The sequence below is a fragment of the Nyctibius grandis genome, chromosome 1 (assembly GCF_013368605.1).
Source record: "Nyctibius grandis isolate bNycGra1 chromosome 1, bNycGra1.pri, whole genome shotgun sequence".
Lineage (NCBI taxonomy): Eukaryota > Metazoa > Chordata > Aves > Nyctibiiformes > Nyctibiidae > Nyctibius > Nyctibius grandis.
Window position 1 is genome coordinate 25,583,009 of NC_090658.1, and position 22,966 is coordinate 25,605,974.

General features: G+C 44.8%; 1 protein-coding gene across 1 annotated transcript; it reads left to right on the plus strand.

Annotated features, from left to right (window-relative positions):
• The first annotated feature begins 13,723 nt into the window (after positions 1 to 13,723).
• Positions 13,724 to 22,702, plus strand: SLC30A1 (solute carrier family 30 member 1). Its single transcript, XM_068414487.1, has 2 exons — positions 13,724 to 14,364; positions 17,876 to 22,702. Exons 1-2 carry the CDS (start codon positions 13,740 to 13,742, stop codon positions 18,784 to 18,786), a joined length of 1,536 nt encoding a protein of 511 aa, XP_068270588.1. The 5' UTR covers positions 13,724 to 13,739; the 3' UTR covers positions 18,787 to 22,702.
• The last annotated feature ends 264 nt before the right edge of the window (positions 22,703 to 22,966 follow it).

Genomic DNA, 22,966 nt, shown 5'->3' on the forward strand with positions numbered 1-22,966 from the left:
TCTCCACGTCTTCACCTTGGGCAAACAGACACCTTTCTACCAAAAAAAAAAAAAAAAAAAAAAAAAAAAAAAAAAAAAAAAAATCACCTTTATAAAGTGGGATTGAAGAAATTACTATGCTGCGGTGAAGTACTTTCAGATCTGTACATGCTGAATAATGCTATTTAACTCTTCATAACTTTGGAGTTATTAGTGGACATGTAAAGATATACTGTATGTATAGAGTATATACATATTGGCAATTGTACAAAGTTGAAGAAAAACTGTATGTTTTGCATGGATTTATTATTGTTATTATCATAAAAACATGTACTACCAAAGACACTGTCAGCTTTGGTCCTAATCCAGTATCCCACAGACCCAGGCTGTGAATGAGTATTTTTTAGTGATCCTACAGTAAAATCACCAACTGTTCTCTTTCTTAGAGAAAATCAGAAGCATCAATAAGAAAAGCACTGAAAAAAAAATCAAATCTTTGCAATGGTAAGGACAGCCTTCAGCATATGCGAACACAGAATTGTCTTCTACTCTTCTTTTTAGTAACCAAACACAAAATAATTAGCCTCTTCCCCCACTTACAGGCTCATTCTCCCCGGTGACTCAGCCTGGAAGAATGGTAGATGCTCACTTCTTTAATGCCAGGAGAGCTCCTTATCGTGCTGTAAATCATATTGTCCTCTTTCAGCCTCAGCAGTGCTGAGAAACAGGACATGTACCCAGTCTCAGCACCGCATGTCCCCAACTGCATGCAACACGTTTAAGACCCCCGATTACCGGTGAGGTCCCTTCCTGTTCTTGGTAAATAATAAATAATAATAAATGCATGAAAAGAACACTAGACATTTCTCAACCTGGGAGTTGTTCTAAGGAAACTCATATTTGGGACTTGCATTACCTGGCAGCGAGGTTTTTGGTTTGTTTTAAGCACGTAGCTGGTAGAAACAAACCCACACTGATATATTGTCTTTGCACAGCTATTGGGTCCTTCACAACACACCAGTGCAGGCCATCAGGTGAACTGGAAAACTCTCCATGGCAAGATCTACCCTTCTAATTTTATTACTTAATACCAACCTTCTGATTGACAGCCCAGTAGCCTGACTTCATCCCTTCACAGGAGACGAAGTTCACTCTGAATTAATAGGGTGAGACTGTCTCTATATGCACTCAGTGCTCTGCTTTCTCATCAAGGTTCCTCAGATTAGTGTCATTCTTGCTTATTTGTTTTAGGAAGTGGTTACTTCTTCAAAAAAGAGGAAGGATAATTTTAGGTAATTTTATATAGATTACTGAGGAGGTATCAAATTATAATATTTGATATCTTTTCCCCTTTCTTTATTTTGTCTGAGCTAATGACCCTTTGGCACAGGAGTGAGAGTGGCTGTTTAAACAACAGTAGTTTATTTACTGCTACTTGGGATTTCATTGTCATTTGTCTGGGGTGGTAGAAACATTAACCCCAATTCAGCATTGTTGGAAGCAAAGGATTTCCATGCAATTGCCTTTGCAAGGTACATTTTGTAAATGAGAATTCTCTTTTAGGATCCATTTCATAATCACTTCTTCGTCTGTGAGTTATGGGGAAACTTTTTTACAAAATTTGGGCCAAATTTCATAATAAAAAGTCCATTGACCCCTTCAGCTGTTGTTTTAGGGTCATCTCTTTGCAGCATATTATCTCCGGATTTTCTCTCCTATTGATCCTCATTAATGTTTTATTTATCTACTTCTGAAACATTCCCAGCATCTGGACCTGAGTGATTGTGGCTGCTCTTGCCAGAAGACACTGGCAGCCAGGGGACAGCCAGTCTGCAGGACTAAGATACTGAGGAATGAGACGGCTTCCCCATGACCTGAAACCTTTCCATCACTGCCGGCTAGATTTCAAGAAGACACCACACAGTTTAGGCAGGAGTCTTTGAAGTAAGAATCTCTGAGTCAGGGTTTAAAGTTATATCAATGCTACAGCTCGTAATGATCAACCTTTGAGCAATAACTTGAGAATTTGTCCTTGAGATTACTTATAAATTTTTCTTTCACCTCCCTTAGAGCATCTTTGAAGGACAGGGGATTCTCAAAGAAACCTGTCCTTTTTGGCAAAATATATCCTACTAAGAACTACCCTACTAAAAGCTCCAGACAGATGCATTTCCCCCGCTGATGAGTCTTTTAAGTTTCAGGCCTGGGTGATGTCAGAAGGATGATAGTGTGGGTGCTCAGCAGCTCTGGGAGACATCTGCCATACGTCAGACACTGATGAACCGAGAGGTTTGCAAACAGCTGAGGAAAGCTGCTGAAGTACGCAAAGCTAGGGCAAGATTATTAGGCTTTGTGCTTCGATTGTAAATGCAGGAGGAATCCTGGCCCTGTGAGAGCCAGTGATGCTATTGTGGCCTGGGTTGCATACAAAGTCCTGCCTCTTTGATTTAGAGTGTTTATTTGTTTCCAAACCTCTTTCCCCACCATCCCTCAGTTCTACTCTCCCTGGGGATGATTCAGTGGAATAAAGCCACATGAATGTAACACCCATCCAGCAAAAACATTTTTTGCTGAGGACAGATTTTAAACTGAGCAAGTGTTTTATTACTTCCTGAAGAAGAATGTTTTCATAAAGTGATACCCTTATGTCTATTACAAATAATACGTCTTATTAATAAGAGGAGAAGCCTGTAGAAACTGCTCCCACTGTCCAACAATCAACTGAGGCTGGCAGAAGGAAGCAAGAACTTCAGATTTAGTAGAAATAACTAACTCTAACTGCCTATTATTTGCTTCTGATTTTTTTCCCTCTTGCTGTCTTTGCTCCATCTTGTCTGTGTGCTCCATTTCCTTTGTATTTTTCAGTCACGCTGTTTTTTTTTTACTGGAACAAATAAAGCCCAGGATATTACATTGTTTGTTTGACCACTGTACTAGTCTCCAGCACCAGCCAGCCAACAGTGTCTTTCCAGGACTTAGGAAAGCAGGGATCCTCGCTCTTAACCTTCCTCCTGAGCTGCATCTGCTCTGTGTGTGTGTGTGTGCACATGTGTACACTAAACAGATGATGCCTCTAACAGTCACTCAGATAGAGGGAAGACGATCGCATTTGTAATTGCCAAGATTGTGTGCAAATAGATGCCTGTGCACATTTTATGCTACCATTGTGGTCATTTGAAATTTCCCAAACTGAGACCATCTTGGAAATGCAACTACTTCCCCTTTTCACTTTAAGAGCAACAGCCCTGAGAGTTGTTAAGAGGGCTGAAGGACTCACTGATCTCACTGAACCTGTCAGGGGAAGCACACAGCAGCGCAGAAATTAGCATGCTAAATGCAGGCCTGTATTTACCTTGGGTATCTGGATATTCTTTTGATGTAAAAGGAGTATTGTATTCTCCTTAGTGTTTTGCTGCAGAAGCATTTCTCCAGCAGTAAAACCGAAAAAGCAGGTTTAATTATTAGCTGCCTGGCCACCTGGGTGGCTGCAGCAGGCTGCGTGCAGACTTTGCTGATCACGGCACTCGGGTACACCCAAAGGCTGCACAGAAAGGAAAAGCTGGAGGTGACAATTCCCCTCTAAAGGCTCCATCTCTCCCAGATAAACAGCTGTACAGGAGTAAGTCTGAGGAGCTGGCTGCAGTGCTGCTGCTCCTGTCAGCTTGCTGCGGGCTGCAGGGTCCCCGAGCACGCGTGCTATCCCAGCGGCCCAGGGCCACGGATCTGCGCAGGGCTCCCTTGCTGGGTGGAACAGATAATACAGAAACACGAACCCGAGCTGCCTCCAAGTTTGGGGCTACAGCGGGGCACGTCAGCCAGGGGATACGGCGCTGAGCTCCAAGCTCTGTAACCGGCTGCGCTCTGCCTGCGGCAAGGAGCGCTGAAGGCTGAGTGCCCGGCTGGGGCCCCGGACGGCACAGAGCCCCTCAGCACTGCTTGCAGCCCCCGTCGCTGCCCATGGCCCGGCCTTTTGGGCCACCCCGAGGAGGCTTCTCATAGGCTGAATGCGATATGGGATCAACGCTCACTTTTATACCTGTGGCTGGAGTAGGTGGCATGCAAGCTGTTGGGTTTTGGCTGCTGGAGAGGGATGTCCATGTGCAGGGACCTGTGTTATCATCCCAAGTGCACAAACAGGCTGCGTGACACAGTCACAGCAGGAGAGGGAGAGACTAAGGAGGTCAGCAGGACACTACGGTATGTGGGGCTAGGATGAATCACCTCAATAGAGAGAAGATGCAGTCGTGCTAATGCCCTGGTAGGAAGCGCTGGGCCATGTAGCACTGCCTGACTGTCCCCGCTGCCCCGACTGCTAGATCAGGGCAGAGTCAATGCCAGGAAACCATCGCATATGACCATGGTGAATTATAATGACAGCTCCTCCTCTCCCTCCTGTAACACTTCCCAGCTGCCTTCATGCCTCCCTACCGAACATTTCGGGAGGGGCCACACACATGCACACCCAATTCCTTGTTCCCCCACACAGAGTGTCCTGGAGAGCAACCCACTGGCATGGTTGCCTGCCACGGAGGACTATGTCAGCCCAGCCTGTTATGGCTCCTTGGGGAAACGCGAACACATGAACACTATCGGCTCCCTTTCTGTGCGGTTACAGGCTGCAGTCAAGTCTCCAGGAATCTGAAATATCATGTGGGAAACATTTTTCCCATTTAGGATAGGAAATGAAGATGTTGGCTATCATTATTAACAAGGAGAGAAGCTCTGCAGATCAGCTTGACAAAGATCTACTAATTCATTGTTTTTTAACAGTTAGAGTCTCTATATACGTATTCTGATAGTGCTTATAGTGATTTTATATAACCACAATGATATAAAATGCATGTACCAGTGCATTAACAACACTGGTGTGCTGTGATACTGCTCATCAAATAAGCACTTTTTTTGCTTATTTACATATTCACTTTTTTACAAGGAGACTATCTTCCTATAGAGAAATTTCCAAGAAACAGTTAGGCTCTGGTTTATCTAATTAGCAAAGGCACAAAATATGTCTATTATATGTGGCTAATAAAAACCTGAATAAGCATATTCCTAGAACTCTAGTTGGCACTGTTCACAATCCTAAGGTTATACACAGTTTAACTGCAGCTTTTTGCACAAGAGTTTGATATATGGCAGGAAAAAGACCTTTATCCCCACTGTTAACTAACCAGATAATATACATTGTTAGTCAATAAGGGAGATGGAGCTTGTATTTCACAGATTACTTGGAAACCTGATGGACGACGAGTCCTTCCTGGGACAGCCACGGTAACTGCTGTATTTAATATCTTCTTTGTCATCTTAGCAGTGGTGGAAATGAATTCCCTCCATTGGAAGGAAATGTGCAGCTACTGTGGCACATCATTTAATCCATCCATGCTGATGTGAACTTTTGTTTTCCCAAACATTAAGACAGAAACATCTGGCTAGATATAAAGCAGGTCAACACAAATAAAGCTTTCAAGCAGCAATGTTCACAGTCGCTGTTTTGCTATGCAAACAGCCATTCATGATGAACTGTATAGGGTTAGCTTGTAAGAGATTTAGATGAAGGTTTTTTGAAAACTCATGCTTGAAATGAGGCTCCTCCATGCTTAATTACCTACATAAATGACCTGCTTTCCAAGAGCAGCCACTACTCCTGTTTACTTCTGAGGGAACTGTTGGCTTCCCAGGACTGGTTAAATCAAAACACCTCCTCTATGCCTGTGAATTTTAGCTTGGAGACACAGCTTTGAACATCACATTTCTAGTATATTGGTATAAGCATTAGTATTAGCAGGACAGGCCACTGGATTCTACTCTTCCTTCTGACATTATTCAGTTTGTGGCATTAAAGAACTCACGTAACTCATGCTTTAATGTACAAATAAGAAAAACCCTTGCCTTATAATGGCCAGAACTAACACTTGGGGGCAGGAGTCGCCTCATTAGCCCTTGACCTAATCTCTGAGCTATTCACACCAGGCTTTCTCTACAGTCAACAACATAAATGGGCACTCTAAGGATGGGGTTCATCTAATCAAGTACATACTGCTGTAGGAGGAGATAAATCACATTGCAGACTCCACTGACAAAGCTGATTACATCTCTGCTGACTCTAAAGGGAGACTCATGTGATCTGAAGATGTTTGTGTGTCAGCTACCAATTCCCAGGCATGAATCCCTCCCTTATTGTCCAGTTGAGACTGTGGTTTCATGATCAGCTTCTGCAACTATGGGCTGTTGCCAGTATACGCTCACATACTTTTCCCTGCCCTAATCACATGGTCCTATGTGTCAGCTCTAGCAATCCTGTAGCCATAGGTAAATAGGATTAACTTGCTGAACTGGCTGAAAACTAATGCTGAAGAAAAAGAGTCTGGTTTTGGTTGTACTGGCAGGCAGAGCTGATGCCCCTCGTGGCATCACATGAGCAGTCTGAGGCCTGCTTGAGGGCAGGAATGTCATTTCTGAAGGGGAGATGTGACTGCCCTTTTTGGCACCAGCTTTTAGTTGGATCAGCTTAAGTTGACCACAAAATGGCCTCTGTGGAAGGCAGTTATGAAAATGAATAGATTTAGTTACAGAACATAAAGTCAACATGTTTATGCTTACTGTCTTGGGGTATGATTTGACAAACGTCAAATACAATTGATCCTTGAGAAGGAAAGAGGTGATGAGACACAGCACAGACCTTCATGCCTCCATCCTCATGTGAAGGCCATGTTTGGTGCCTGGGGAAAGGAGCAGTGTCCAGCAGGTCTTGGAGTTGGGATCACAGTGTGTTCCAAATCACAGCATCAGCTCTGGGGAGAGGCAATGTTAAGTGATCAGGACTGAAAAAATGTTACTTCTGCTCTGGGCAAAGATGCTTTTCAAACAGGTCACAAAATGGTTATTTGCAGAAAATGTTTATGGTGGTTACAAACTTGCTTTTAGTAGATGGCATTGATCATGTAAAGCCATGTGCTAGAATGGTGTCTTTCTAAATATCTGCAGCTTAGAAAGGGCAGTCTTTGTCATGAGCTTGGCTAGTGGCTGATGAACAGCTATCAGCAGCACCTACAGACCTAAATGGGATCTAACAAAACCACTTCAAGCAGCAAAATAAATGGTGTTTTTCCACAGATATATCCATTTGTGTAATAAAGGGAAATTCATCCAGCTCAAGCTGGTACAATTAATATCTAATATATAAATGGTAAAATGACAAGCACGCTAGAGTTCAGCCACTGGAAGGCCTTTACATGAAGAAGACTGTGTCGTGAAGACAGACGGATGCAGTTCTCGCCTAATGTGTGTTGTGGCAGAGATGTGTGGGTAGAGGAGCTGCTGGAAGCACCAGGTATACCTGGGTTCCCTGCTGAGGACGAGCCTGAGGCTGCCCTCCAGATCAGACCTGTTGGTGCTGGGTCGGGAGTGGGAGCCTGTGAACACGCGTTGCCCAGGGGCCCCCATGCCCGAGCATGCCCCGCTAGTCTTGTGCCACCAGGCTGTTTGCCATGCGGCGGGTGGGCCTGTCGTGCAGCGCAGGAATGATAGGATGTGCCATACCCCGTGCTCACGGCCGTTCCAGGAACCACCCTGTGCGCTCTGTACATACACAGCCAACATGACGGCTTTCATTCCAACTTGCCTGGGGATCTGCCTCTTCCGAGCCAATACTGTTCTCCTACTCAGTGCTTACATTGCCTAGTTCGGTCCCTGGGACTGACATCAGATCTTTGCACAGCGTGCCCTTGTCGTCACTGAGCTCCCAGAGACATGGAGGTGTACCGGCGGGACCCCATCTCTCAGGGAAAAATGTGCCACCATAGGGCATTTCTTCTTTGGCAGCATTGCACAGAGGTGTTCTGCAGCCTCACACAATTCAAAGCTGCACTGGTTGAACTAGTTTTGAAGTGACTTCTCAAATGCCAGAAGATGCACGTTTCTGATTTCCCTACAGTATTAGCTGTTCTTGTAGGGACTTCCAGGGACTTACCTCGAAGGACCTGAGTGACTTTCTTCCAGCAAGAGACCTTTAGAAATCCTACACCAATGAAATCCAGTATCCTATAGCGGCAGTGGAAACCCCTGCCCCCAAATAACCAACTTTGATGCCAGAAAATATTGTATGTTCTCTGACAGGGCCTGATATTATAGTTAGGTGGAGCAGGCACCACAGTGATCAGCATACATCTCTCTCAGTGTCTGTCCCCAGCAAATACCCATTGATTCATTGATACTTGTTGCCACAGGTCCAAGAGGATTAGATTTGAGCCAGCAATCTCATGTTCTTTCTAAAGATAATAAAAGGCAGAGCTTAGCAATATGATTTATTTAAAATGTCATATGAAGGATAATTTATTTCAATAATAATTAGAAACATTACTGACCAATCAGCTGCAAAGACATTTTTTCATTCCATGAATGCCATATTTACAGAATTTCCCCATCCCTGTTGAATCATTGTTACTATCTTTCCAGCAGAGAGGCACAGTGTGTGCAGAAGTGAGTAACACCACATTTTTTTTCTGACTTTTTTTTTCCTTTAATGATTAATATGGTGGTGGTTTTTCTAGTAGGATCCACTTGAGCATTGGGTGAATAAAGTATTAGCTCTAATACCTTATTAGTATTAACTTCATAGCTGATTAGAGCAACAATTTTGCCTGCCTGCTTGTGAGTTTTAAGAAAATACTGGTTGTACCAGAAGCAGACAAAGCGGTAACCAAAGCAGCCAGGAAATGCTCTTAAGTCCACTGAAAAAAAAAAATGGATGCTCATTAAAAACAGTTATAGATCGGCTGTGAAGTTAATTGTGCCAGAAGTTATGAAGCAGCTGCAGGCTGCCAAATGCCATTGGATCAAACGAATGGACTGATAGTAAGAAAGCAAAATTACTAATCTAGAAAGGAAAGATCAAAACTGGACATAAGAAAGGCAAACTTTTAAAACTATTGTTTCTTTATTAGGGAGAAAAGATTTTGGAAGGGAAAGAAGTGAGTTTTTTAATCTGCTTTGCAAGGTTCAGAAGATGTATAGCGGATGATATACTGACCCGCCTCAACTTGTCTGGAGTTCTGCCACTGACCTCCACAGAGCCCAGATTTCACAGGCACAGTAACCAGGCAGAAGAAGAAATCTCTTTATAGAGCAAGACGCTCTTCATTTCCTATTGTAATTACAGCTATAGTCTTTCTTCACAAGTCACAAGCAAAAGCATGTAACCACATGCTTAACTTGCCTCTGCTCAAATAAGGCCTTTTAATTAACTGCAAACACATGTTTAAGTCCTTTCCTTGATAAAGCTGCTTTGCTGCGTCAGGATATAACGTAGAGCTATGTGAACAGGAATACTCACTTTCATTTGTATTGTTTTTCATTACAAGGAAGAAACTTTTAGGTAACTGGACAGTGAATGTTTCTGTTTGCTTTGGTGTTGCGGATGGGATCTAATTTGAAAAAACCTTGTAAGGACAGCTAACAGAGAGAGACATTGCCTGCAAGAAACGCAGCCTAAAATGACCACTGGCAGCCTTGAAGTGGAACAGACAGATGGAGTCATGTTTGCCACAGTCCCACAAGCCTTTATTAAAAGCAGAGAGGTCTGATGACTGCACAGAAAGGGAACAAGTTAGGTGTTAAAAGGAGGCAGTGTGCTCTGTAATATGTGACTGCATTAGTGGTTTATAGACAGGGTTTCACCTTTTCCAAGCAGAAAGGCGCAGTAATGAAGAGCCCTCCGTGCCTGAGCTCTTGCCACTTGCAAACTTGCGCTGAAATTCAAAGTTAAAAGCAGTGACTTTATTTACTCTGCAAATATGCTGAGTAATAGTGAATCTCCCAACCAAAGTCCTGTTCTTCCCACCGTGCTCAGCTGACTTAAGAGAGCTCAGCAGCACTCAGTGCAAAAATTTTTACCTCAGAACAGGCGACAAGCAGCAGCTTTCTGTTCAGCCTTTCCCTATCTTGTCAGCCAGTTCTGGGGCGGTATGGAGCTGCATACCGGAGATTCAGAGTTACTTCTCCCCTCTGAACGTGGAGCATTTACGGTAAGTAAACAGATTTGGAGACAGGTCCTTCCACATGTGCGGGGCGGAAGCTGAGCCGAGAAAGAATTGGGTGAGTCACGAACAATGCCTGGAAGCCTAAAAAAACAAACAACAAAAAACCCAGAGTCCTCCCTACTTTGAAGACGGTATTCTCCTCAAAAGCATAAGCAGGAACAAAATGTTCTCCTGTAACACACCATTTATGGCTTCATTAGGTACCTTTATCAGCCACCTTCCCATTAATCTTAAAATTTATAGTATTGCCAGATGGACAGCCCTAAACTTAGGAACTATCCCTGTTCCTCTTGGATGCTGATGTATGGTAATACAATCGAAAAGCCTGGGAACAGCAGCGCAGAGCACACTGGTTTATGAGAGACAGTCTGGGGAAGAGGTAGTGACATGAACTCTTGTGTGGTCCAGCTGCCAGTCGATGCCTGACCTGTCCAGCAGCGGGACTGGGCTGCCACAGGGCATTATTCAGCAAACTCCCTGTATTTGAAGTCAATGAAGACAATGGTGGCTGCTGGGTCCCGTAGGACAAAACTATACGCTCAGCCTTATTCATCGGGGAGGAGTAGAAGGCCTGAGGAACAATTATTACTTCCCGCCTGGGAAGAAACCATGCCCTCCCACTCTCCTGAGGTATATGGTCCATGTCTTGTGGCTTTTGGCCGCAAGAGGAATTCAGTATTCAGCCTGGTGTAGTAGAAATAAAAGCTGTCCCTGGACAAGGGCAGGATTAAGAACATGTAAGGGGAAGACAGCAGCAAATTGACCAGCTGTATGGTACCCTTGAGCAGATTAGGAGGTCTCGTGGTGAAGAAATGTTGAAAGGATCGCAAATTGATCTAGACATTGTTTACATACCAAGAAAGAAGCCCAAAAAGCCATAACTCCCCTCCCGTAAGTCAGTCAAAGCCCTTGACACAGTTTATGCTCAGTGCCGATTAAGTTTTGTTCGTAAGGGTGGTACTGATAATGGTATCCTGTTTATTTCACTCAGGAGGGGACTGAATACTTTTAATCAAGAAAGCTATGGCAACATCACGGAGGCAACCAACTAACAGTTTCAGTAATTCCTTAAGTCCAGCCAATGAGAGACATTGCACTCCTTGTGCTCTCTTCCTTCCTAGCTAAATTCCATTGAATTAACACCCTGTAAAATGATAACTCGCCCCACCTGCAGGAATTAAAAAAGGTCTGAGCTGCACCAGTTTCTTTGACCCATATATCCTAAATTCGGGTAATTCTTCCTTATTAACTAATGGCCTTGTGTGGGGGTGAGGAGGAGAGGACATGGGCATGTTCCGTTTCAGTATAATTGCTGGTCAGCTTCTGGATTATTTACAACATCTTATTAAATGATATTATGGCATACGGGAAGCTAAGGTGATGAGGAAAATGTTATAGCAATCTAATTACAGACTCTCTTACAGTGCTCTTTACAATGGACATGAAAGCATTCCATATGGGTTCCTACTGCTAAACTGAAAACACAGCAGGCCTAGGTTTTGACGTATGAACAACCTCACAGAAAACAGGGTTTGGGTCACAGGTCGGCACAGCAGTGCCTGTGGTGCCCAAGCCGTGTCTGTGGTGTGAAGAGCGTAACACTGCAGCATTAAGTGAAGAAGAGGGGATGGAGTGCACAGGTTAGAGCAACATGGTAGACGGATGTGGGCTCACTGGAACTTTGCTGAGCTTAGGGGAAGCCTGTCCTGACCTACTGGTCTCCGTTATGCTTGTTGATAACTCTTTTATTGTGGAAGTGTGAACACGTTCTGTCATTTTACTAATGAAATGAGCTCTCCAACTGCAGCGGTCAGGAACCTTTGTATGGACCCTGAATCACGATCCCTTTGAAAACTTGAAGTATAGCAACAGGCTTTTGCATTCGTGCTAGATCTTCCTTTTCAGGGCACCAGTTTTCTTACTGCCTCTATGAATTCATACACACAGCTACACCTCCATAGCTACAAACATGGCTATTTGTTTCCTCTCTCTCCATTTTCTACTCATGGACTATTCTTGGACACTCTCTCTCTTGCTGCCATGTCTGTTGGCTCCTTGGCAGGCAGCAAGCAAAGTAAGAGGCCAACTCTGCGTTTTTGTTAATTTTTCCAATTTGTTTTTCGTGATTACATTTTTGTGATTTTTCTGGATGTCTCAAAATATTTGCTTTCCCTTCCTTTTTAACTACAAGTTTAATAAAACAAAGAGTATCTAGGGACTGACTTTTTAGCATTTATGTATTTTTGTTATTACAGCTTTCCAAAACTTCCTCAGGCAAAATTACTTTCTTCTTCTCTCCAAATTTTTTAACTGCTCAGCAGTTATTATTGCCTCATCACTCATCCTGCTGCCCTCAGTGGCACAAACAAGAGAAAACTTGAATAGAAATCCTCCTGCAAAAAGGCCAAACCTGAAACAAAACTAGGAGATAGGCGGTAAGAAATAGCTGTTGGATGTACTGTGCAGGTGTGGTAGCTGGAAAATGGGCCCATGGATGTGACGCCCGGGGATGGGTGCCGAGTTCGCACAGTCTGCGGGCTGGTCGCTGGTTCCTTCCCCCTCCCCGAGCAGGCAGAGCAGAGGGACCGCGGCCCGGCAAGGCCACTTCTGGCGCCCCAAGAGCTGCAAGGCGGGCGCGGCTCCTTCCCATGCTCGTGACCCAACAGGCACGAAACACCCCCCAGTGACAGCCGGGGCTTCAGCACGGAGAGAGGCGGGAGGGGCAGCCGGCCCGGGCCTAGGGAAGTCATCGGGGCACGGCTACCCTGGGCGGGGGGCCAGCGGCCAGGCCCCCGCCGCGGCCCTTACCCGACACCCGGCTTTCGCGGTGCGGGCGTGGGCCTCCACACGGACGCCCCAGGCCCCTCGGCTGCCGGCGGCGCAGAACCCCGGCGCTGGCCAGCTCCCGGGGCTCTCCTCCTGCCGCGCCGGCCGGAGGAGGCGGCGGCGGCTGGCTGAGCCCCCGCGGCTCCCGCCCCGGTCCCTGACGGCCGGGCCGTGCGCCGGGACCGGCGGCAGTCAGCCCCCCCCGGAGGCGGCCGGTGCTGACCCCAAGGGCCCCCACGTAACGTCACAAAGGCCCCTCTCCACCGCCCCGACCCCGCGCGACCCCCCTCCCGCAGAGCGCGCCCTTCACCCGCCCACCCCCGGGCGCGCGCCTTTCCAGGGCCGTGTGAAGCGCACCTTTTGCACGAGTCCCGCTCGCCGCGGGGCGGGACTTGCGGGGCGGTGGGCGGGGGAGGTGGGGGAAGCCGACGGGCTCAGCCAATAGGAACCGCCTCTCCGGGAACGTCACGCACGGTCCCGCCCCTCTCCTCCGGCACGGCCCGGCCGTGCGGAGCGACGACGGCCACCGGGCGGTACCAGGAGGGCGGGGCCGCCTGTCGCGAGGGGGCGCGGGCCAATGGCAGGCGAGGCGGGGGGCGGGGGCAGGAGGGCACCGCCGGGCGGGGGGGGCGGTGGCCAATAGGACGCGGGCGGGGGGGCGTGGCCGTACCGGCTCGGGTTCCGTGTGGAAAGAGTGAGGGGGCTCGGGTGCAAAGTTTGCTCGCCCGGCGCCTGCGGAGGGAGCGGCAGTGGCTGGGCCGCAGGCAGCAGCGAAGGGGCCGCCGCGCCCGCCCTCGGGACTCTGCCGCGCCCGCGGGCCGCTAGCCGCGCCAACCGCCGGCCGCTCTCCTCACGCCGCCTCCGCGGCGCCGGGCCGGCAGCCGTTGCCCCGGCGCGATGTGCGGGGGGATGGCGGCGAAGGGGCCAGGCGGGCCGCGGTGGTGGCAGAACCGGCGGGCGCGGCTGCTGTGCATGCTGGCGCTCACCTTCCTCTTCTTCGTGGTGGAGGTGGTGGTGAGCCGGGTCACGTCGTCGCTGGCCATGCTCTCCGACTCCTTCCACATGCTCTCGGATGTCATGGCCCTGGTCGTGGCTCTGGTGGCTGTGCGCTTCGCCCAGCGCACCCGCGCCACCAAGAAGAACACCTTCGGGTGGGTGCGGGCCGAGGTGATGGGCGCCCTCGTCAACGCCGTCTTCCTCACCGCCCTCTGCTTCACCATCCTGCTGGAGGCCATTGAGCGCTTCACGGAGCCCCACGAGATCCAGCAGCCGCTGGTGGTCATCGGCGTGGGGGTGGCGGGGCTCATCATCAACCTGCTGGGACTCTGCCTCTTCAACCACCACGGTGTCGGGGGCCACGGCCATTCCCACGGGCACTCGCACAGCAGCAGGCAGCACTCCCGCAGCGGCCCCAAGCCCGAGCAGCCACCCGGGGATGGAGAAGCAGCACTGCACCGGGAGGAGACCAGCACCTTGGTGGAGAACTGCAGCAGCTCCAACGGAGTAGGGCAGGAGAAGTTAGGTAAGTCCTGCAGCACCTCTGTCCTATCCCAGCATAGAGGTGTCAGGAAAGCAGGAGAGGTCTGCCCCGGGGAAGGTGGTGGGCGTCCTGGTTCCACCCGCTGCAGGCTTCGTGGGGATCACCCATCCTTCCTCCTGGGGAAGAGGCAAGAAACTTTCTTAGCAGTGCTGTCGGACACATGGCCGTTGCACCTGTACTTCACACCTTTCCTTCAAGTAGTAAAAGGAGTGCCCTAAGTTGTGTGTTTGTCTTGCAGACAGGTCAGAGTGTGAAAGACTCTTAGGGTGAAGCAGTTTGCCTTGGAAAAAGTTGGTGCTGGTAGAGAAGGCCCATGACAAGTGTTTTTTGCCTAGCGACACAAGCTGTCACAAGACATTGCCCTAATGCCTTCTGAACTGGCTGCACATCAAATAGAGCGCAGCTCAACACCTTGGTCCTGACAGCTGGATCTCTCCGTTGGGTCGGTTATTGGCTACCTGAGAAGCTAATCTCAATCTGAACATAAAATACTAAAGTATATTCCATTGCAATAATGTTGTACTTCTTTGTGGCATCCGTATTAATAGGAAGAAGTCTTGGAAATTATCAGTCAGAATTGTGGAAGTGCAATAGGCACTGAATGTGGAGCTCACTGCTGTCACAGCAGATGCGTGATTTCTTTGAATTAGTTTTCTTTCGCTTCTAAAGCGTGCACCTCACCACTCACTTGGACATAGAGATAAATTTAAAATTTTCCCTTCCCAGTTGTGATCAAACCATCTATTTTGTGGGAGGGAATTTCTTGGGTTACTTTTTTAATGGATCCAGAAGCCTGGAAAGTTTATTTTGAAGTCACTTGGTCAAAGCCAAGTACTGCGAGCTAGCAGAGTGAAAGGTGTGTAATTGCTGTTTGTCTACTTTAATCATACAGCATCCCTGTTACCCAGAGGAAGGGGTTTCAGTCTTCAGAACCCACGTCTCTCCTTTATTTTCAGGGCAACATCAGGAGACCACTGTTTTAACTTAAATTGAGCTTTAATTGAGCAGAGTGAACTTTGCTACAGTTTCGGTTTTTCTGTGGTCAGGGGCTCCAATACACGTTTGAGAAACTTAACAGGTTCTCTCTCTCTCTCTGTTTTGACTCCATGTTGGTTTTGAAAAGACAGGTTTTGCAAGAGGATAGGAAAGTTCCTCTGAATATAGTACACCATTTTCTTGACCGCATAATAAGCTTTTAATGTTGGTTTAGTTCCAACAAAGGTATCTTAATAATTAGTTTCAAACAATGTAAAATTCCCTTAACCATTGATCTGATATCTTGGCTCGTGAATTGTTCTTGCATGGTGAAACATGGTGAAAAGTTGTGCTTTTAGCCAAGTTTTGGACTAGTTCTAGACTAAAAGATTAACTTTAGCATGGATTAAAATGTATACTATTTTGAGCTAACTTGTCTGGAATTTCTTATGGATTGTCCTTCTGGCAATAACAAATAATTTGTTGTGGGTACTTAGGTGGTAGTAGGGCATAATTTTGGTCACAGTGAATATCTGAAATAAGTTTGTATTTCCTTCTATGCCCTGTCATGATTATGTAATGCATGGAGTTATTCATAGTTTACCCATGGAAATGTTACAGGTAAAGGTGCTTGGAGACTTGTGAGAAGCTGTAAGATGAGTAGGTGAAGACTAGGGAAATGACTGAGAGTGGTACTGTGCCTTCACTGGAAATTACAAAGAGGGGTGGACCCTGATTTCCTAAGGGGGAAGTGGAGAGCTTAGTGATAGCCTTAGGGGCTAGTCCTGCACAGGTATCTTTGTGCATGTACTTTATGTGAAGTAATCAGTTTATAGTTAGTGTTAAATGAGCATATTTCAAATCGATACTTTTTAACCTTTTGCCATTAAAAAAATCTCAAGAGCTTTCTGCAACCGTGTTTTCTGTTGCTCACCCTTATAAACAGGTCTACTGACTTTCCAAATGTTCTTTTCTCCGAGTACTTGGTACGCAGCAGAGTGTCACAATAGTTCCTCTTTCCTTGCTCTCAGCGTGCACCCTGAGGTCTGAACTCTGTAACCTGAGATATTTTCCTCGAATTTATTGATCTCTCTGGAAAGTTACAGGTCCCATATTCCATAACTTCTAGAATTTGTGTGGAAAATGTAGCTGGAGCTTTAGGACAGAAGTGTGATGCATGAGGTTATGAGCCTGGGGCTTGGAACTGACCCGCTCAGCTGCCTTCGTAGGAGCCCACCCCTTCTTCAGAAAGGAAAGAACTCGTAGACACTTTATGATTACAGAATCGCAGTCATGAGAGCAGAGTGGCAGAAGCTGCAGGTCATACTAACACGTTAATGTTTACAGAGCTCTGAACTGAATAACCACGGAAGCAGTAAGAGCTCCTTGTTGCAGTTTGTCAGGCCAGTGGCCAGTGCCCGTTACATTTCTTTAACACTGGAAGTTTTCTGTCCAAAGAAAAACTTTTGAAGAAAAGTATGAGGTTAATCATGTAAAATACTTTAAATTTTGATCACTGGAAGATGTTTTTCTTTCAAAAAACATTCTTCTTTGTAATGATGTGTGCATCTATTCCTGTATAGCTAGTTAGGTGTGATGGAGTGGTAATATTGCAGACAATTTTGACAAACGAGGGCACTAGAATGTATGTGTATGCATTGCAGAGTCCATGACATATGGCTTTGGGAATCAACAGCTATATGTCGCTCAACAGCTGTATGTCACTTAAAAAAAAAAAGTACTAAAAATAATTTTTTCACGTATTCTGAAGTATAAATAACACTACTTCATAGCCTCCGAGGGCTTCAGTCATAACTTACACTGTCCTGTAGTCAATACTGCTGATAAATTCTGTGTTTTAGACCTAAAAGCTCAGCTCATTGTATCTCACTGTTCTGCTGGCTCCATGCGCCATCTCAGAAAAACTTCCCTTTCCTTAAATTCAGAAGTCGTTTGGAAATGAACTATTAAACCTGAGAAGAAGTTACTATAAAGCAGCTTTTGAGCGTCTGGCCTCATAAATTTTTATATAAAATAGCAATGCAGTCCTGTGGTTTAAGAGAGATTTTAGCAATGTGATTAGCCTTCTGGCTTTTCAAAAGAGGGAACAAATGTTAAGTTACTTAGCTATTTAACCAGCTTTTTTATATATGCTCTGTAATTCTGCATTTTGTTTAATAAATGAACAGCGAGTAGTCAAATGGTTAAACAGCTGGAAAATGTGAAAACAATTTTTTGATAGAATAAATTAAAACGCAGTCGTCTTCATACTTTGCCACTCTACATCTTTAAGCTCTGTGTAGAAACAGTTGCCTTTAGGCTATTTAGATCACTTATTGGGACAACTGAATATTTCTCAGCCAGAGAAAATGTTGCTAAGTGTTATGGGGTAGAGTTGCTTGCTTTTCAGTTTCGTACTCAATGTGGCAAGCTTCATGTTGGTTATTATTTTATGTGGAATTATAGTAATGAGTAGTATTATAGAATATGCCTAATCATTTTACTGTTTTCTTGCTAGGTGATATGAAAGACGACATGACTGACCTACAAGTGAACGGGAATGCTGGTCATTATCCTCTGGATGTAGAGGAGGTTGAAGAAGACTCTAGTGCACAGCTTAACATGCGTGGAGTTTTTCTGCATGTTTTTGGCGATGCCTTAGGTTCAGTAATAGTGGTATTGAATGCCTTGCTCTTTTATGGGTTGTGGAATCCATGCCCCAAAGATGGGCCCTGCTTTAATCCATGTGTCAATAATCATTGCATGGAAAATGCCACTTTATCCCAAACACTCGGCAGAGCAAACAGCTCTGAGCAAGAGAGCATTACGGTGGCTGGTCCATGCTGGTTGCTATATTTAGATCCCGTCCTTTGTTTGATTATGGTCTGTATACTCCTTTACACAACTTACCCATTACTTAGGGAGTCAGCGCTTATACTTCTACAGACTGTTCCCAAGCAAATAGATGTTCATTCTTTGAACTCAAAATTACGTACCCTTGAAGGAGTTGAAGCAGTCCATGAATTACACATTTGGCAGCTAGCAGGCAGTAGGATCATTGGCACTGCTCACATAAAGTGTCCTGACCCTTCCACATACATGATGGTGGCAAAGCGCATAAAAGAGATCTTTCATGACGAAGGGATTCATGCAACTACCATTCAGCCTGAGTTTGCCAGCGTTGGCTCTGAATCAGGGAGAGGGAAATGTGAGTTTCCTTGCAGGACTCAGTGTGCTTTGAAGCAGTGTTGCGGAACAGGAGAAGATAGTACTGCAAAGAAGACAGAAAAATCTTCGTCACTTAGTATTTCTTGTTCAGAAGTTGTCATTGAATTTCCGAAAACTAGGAGGACTAAGTCAGAGAGCATCCCTTCAGTTAAGCTAGAGGCAAACACTGACCAAAACGAGGAGTTTGAATCATCTTTGTAACTCCCCAAATGGTGCTACCTGAGTTTTGGTGACTTTGACAACAGCTATATTGCAAGAGGAAGAGACAGACGTTTGAGATGCAATTTTGCCAAGTAGTGTAATTGCTGAAGTCCTTGTTCTTGTCATATTGCTAAATCTAGAATGCTTGTTTTGAAGAACATTATGTCACTGTCATCATACAATGTGTTTGTGGTGACTTTGTACTGAGACAGACAGAAAGTGCACCAGTGCTGTAACAACTTCAGAAAACCAGTTTCAACATTTCAGCAGAGACACTTTTTGCTGTGCTTCAAATGAAAATATTTTTTCCAGTGAAAAGGTATTTGAGGGATAAGCATGTAGGAACTCAATTTGTGTTACAGATTTCTTGGACCTACTCTTTCCTTTAATATTTGATTTGTAGATATTTTAATATATTGTTTATTTAGAAGCCCTAAGGAAACCAAAGTTCATAGAACGTTTTTAAAGTTATAACTACTTAAAACTGGAAACCACTTTGCAGTTTCACATATTTTTCTTAAACCTATGTAATAATGTGAAGGCTTTTCTAATGAATTTATCATATAGCATATTTTGAAGAGAACATCATGTGATTGTTAGAAACTCTCCCCACTTTTTCTGGTGAGGTAGTGAGGTAATTGAAATCAACTGCTTGTGAAAATATCAGATGTGAAAGGGTTTTTTTTCTATCAGAATGGAAGTTCAAGCTACTGTATACTGCTCTGTGATCAAGACATGAGACTGACCGATAAAGTAATCCATACGTTCATATTTTATGGATTTTCTGGTGTTTTTCCTTATTTCCAAGTTGTGTCTGGTCATAAAAGTCTTCGAAGTTTAAAGAATCTTTGACTCACAGTGCTACGCGTGAAGAGCTGGAGCTTCATTTTTAACTGATGCTCAGTTTACTAAGATAAAAGAATTAGTTATGTCAATAAGTGCTCTGTTGGGGAAAGTCTGCCAAGCACCGACAGTAGCCTCCGTAACAGGTAATTCAGTGGTGCATTTTGCTTGTAGTTGAGCGTGTCTGTAAGCACTTGCAGTGACTGCAGTCCTGGTCCCTGCCATGTCCTCAGGAGCCTTCTGACTTTTGAAGAACTAGGGCAGGGAGTAGGGTTTCATTCACTGTTTCACACTTTGAGATGTTTGTGTATCACATAATTTCACTTATTAAGTATCCAAATCTATGGTTTCAAATGTTAACTTGGTTAGTTGAGAACTGGCTCTAAAGAAGCTGTTACAGTATGCTGCCAACTTACACCTTAACAAAGGAGAAACTGGTTCTGGACTGTGAATTTGGCAGAGACTAGACGAGAGTTGAAGATAAAACATACAAGAAATCTAATCTAAAACCCTGACCTTTTTGATCCACCCTCAAGTTATGTATGGGAAGTAATGTCTTGTGATTTAATTGACTGCTCCTGTGCTCAGAACTGGAAAACAACTCAGATCTTCCATTGTTTGCTCTGACTCTGGACATGATAAACACTCTGCCTCAGTTTCCCTGTTTTAAAATGGGGATAATACCTACCTCACAGGGGTGTTGTGAGGCTTAACTCTTGCATGAGGAGCTCTGAGATCTGTTACTGGAAGGCACTGGAAGGAGTATAAGATACTAAATTACATGGTATTTACTACTTCTACAAATGTATTGCAATACCTAGGCACAACGGAGGGAACTGAGGATAGTTTTGGCCTTACGAAATTCTTTGATGCTGTGGTTTTCAGGTTTTTAACAGTATTTAAATGTAGATTTTTTAAAAAAAGAATGTTTTGTTAGTGAAGGGCATGTAGCTTTGCTTCCAGATACAGAACACTTCGCCAGTTTGCATTTCTAATATGTGTCTCATATGATAATTGCTCCTAAGTAGTACAAAATAGCCTGCTGCTCATCGGACCTGGATTGGCCCAGGTCGTGTCAGTGGTCTTACCCAACTTCTCAGCAGAGCATTGCAGTCAACTCTCGATTATCCATGGATGGATTACCAGTGTTGTATATTAACTGTGCAGTCTACAGGGCCAGACTAGCTCCATATGGTATGCCAGTACGTTGGCCAAGAGCTGTGCGCCAAAGGATTGGAAAAGTAGAGGAGCTCAGTCCAGTTTTGCACGAGCCCACTCCCACAGGGTTTGTTAGCTGGGGTGCTGTGCAGCACTGTGCAGTTATTTTGCCTCTTGGCTGCTCAGATGCATCCACGTGAAGCTGCGGTGTGTGTGGATGGGGCGGTTCAGCTTTGCGCTAGCTTGGGGATGTTGGTGCTTCACAGCCGTCGGCATCGCTCACCTTTTTCTGTGTTTATGCTTGTTGTATAGTCTCATAACCTAACTTAAATATGTTAATATAGTATTTATATATTTTTTTGTTTTGTCTGAATTATCTTAACTCTTTCTTCTGTTACCTCTATATGATCTAGAGTTGACTGTTAAATGAGATCTTGTATGAGACTACATTTGCAGAATATGCTACCACTGCTAGTATACTACAAAGTATTAACCAAGTAAATTTTGAAATGAACAAAGTACTGTTTTTTTTTTTTGGAAATGTGTATCCTTGCTTTTTATGGTAAACTTTCACTAATTATTTTGCTCACTAGTTTAAAATTGGTCTCATTCATTAGTATGAATTATTGAGGTCCTGCTGTATATCACTAATGCGCCACAGAAATACTGCTTTTTAGTTTATTTAAAAAAAAAAACAACCAAGACACACCGTAGTAGCACTGAGAAGCCTGACTTACTTCTCTCCTGTTGCGCCTATAAAAAGAGAGCAACTGTTAAATCTTGACAGTTGCCACCATTGGTTAACAGTCTCAGTAAATGCATTGGAATAGATTGAGTTGTAGTCACTAAATCCATTGTAACTATTTAATCTCTTTTTTTGTGCCAGAAGTCATATTTTTCTATTTCTGTGTCCATTGCAGGCAATGGCCAGCTTAAAAGACAAAAAGCTCTCCCCCATGTTATTTTTATTATCAGGACAGGATGGAGATGTGACGATGATGATGATGATGGGGGCAGAAGGGGGACTTGCATGGCCTCTCTGTCTTGTGCCGTGTTGCATCTGCAGCACCAGCTGGTGTTAACGGGGCCCTTCAGTCTCTTTAGCCCTCGATGGCAAGTTCCCTGAAAGCATATAGTCAGGTCAAGGTGGTGGCTGTACAGCAGCAGCAACACAATTTTTGTGTGTGTTCTGGCTGCATGAGACCCGACTGTACCCTGCTAGCTTGCGATACAGATTGATTTTTTTAACCTGATCTGTCTGTTGTTACACAGGCTTGATTTGTTCTGAAGATCACAGTTCCAGAATACTGGGAGCATTGAAAAACACTGCGCAGTCTCTTTTTTTTTTTCCCCACAAAGCATGAAACTAGTGAATCTCATGTAAGTGAACGCTGCAGTGGTGGGGAGCTAATTGTATTGTGTATCACATTCCTGAATTTTTAAAATAAAAAAAATATGGAACACTGATTTTAAGGAAAAATAAGTTTGTATTTCAGTGTCTAGATTGTTTATGCTTCTGATTAAATGTGTCAGAGATGTACCAAACATCATTGGGTGAAGTATTTTACACTTAGTACATGTCTCATCCAGAAACATGCTATTTTAGAAGCACTTCTTAGCTTATATCTGCAACATAGGGTGCAGTGCAGAACTAGTGGACTCGGGGGGCTAGCCACAGTACCATGAAGCTTTACTTTTTAGCAGAGTTAATTTCTTCTGTGGAACCCCTTACAATTTTCGCTCGATTGCTTTCAACATCCACTCTAGGCTTTTGGTAGTACCTGTTACTGCTGCATCACGGTATTTGGTATGGACAGACACATAGTTATGTAAAAGACCAAACTAGCCCCAACTTGTGATTCCCCAAATGTCATGGCAAGGGCTCAGTTCTGTAAATTTCTCTATTCACGAATAGTTTCATCGGGCTGACGAGTAGTTACTTGCATGGAAGGAATTACTTGCAGGAGCGAGTCCAAAGCTTCTGCCAGTACAGCCTGGCTTTTGAAGAACAACTGAAAGTACCTAGATTTTATGGGTGTATTAAAATCAGGAGTACTGTGGTGGGTCTAGATTTGCTGCAGAAATACTATGAGTTTGCTATAATCTTAATTTCAGTATTTATTCCTTTTTCCCATTCTCCAAAAAGAAAGAAAAAAAGCCCACTGCGTGTCCTAAGACT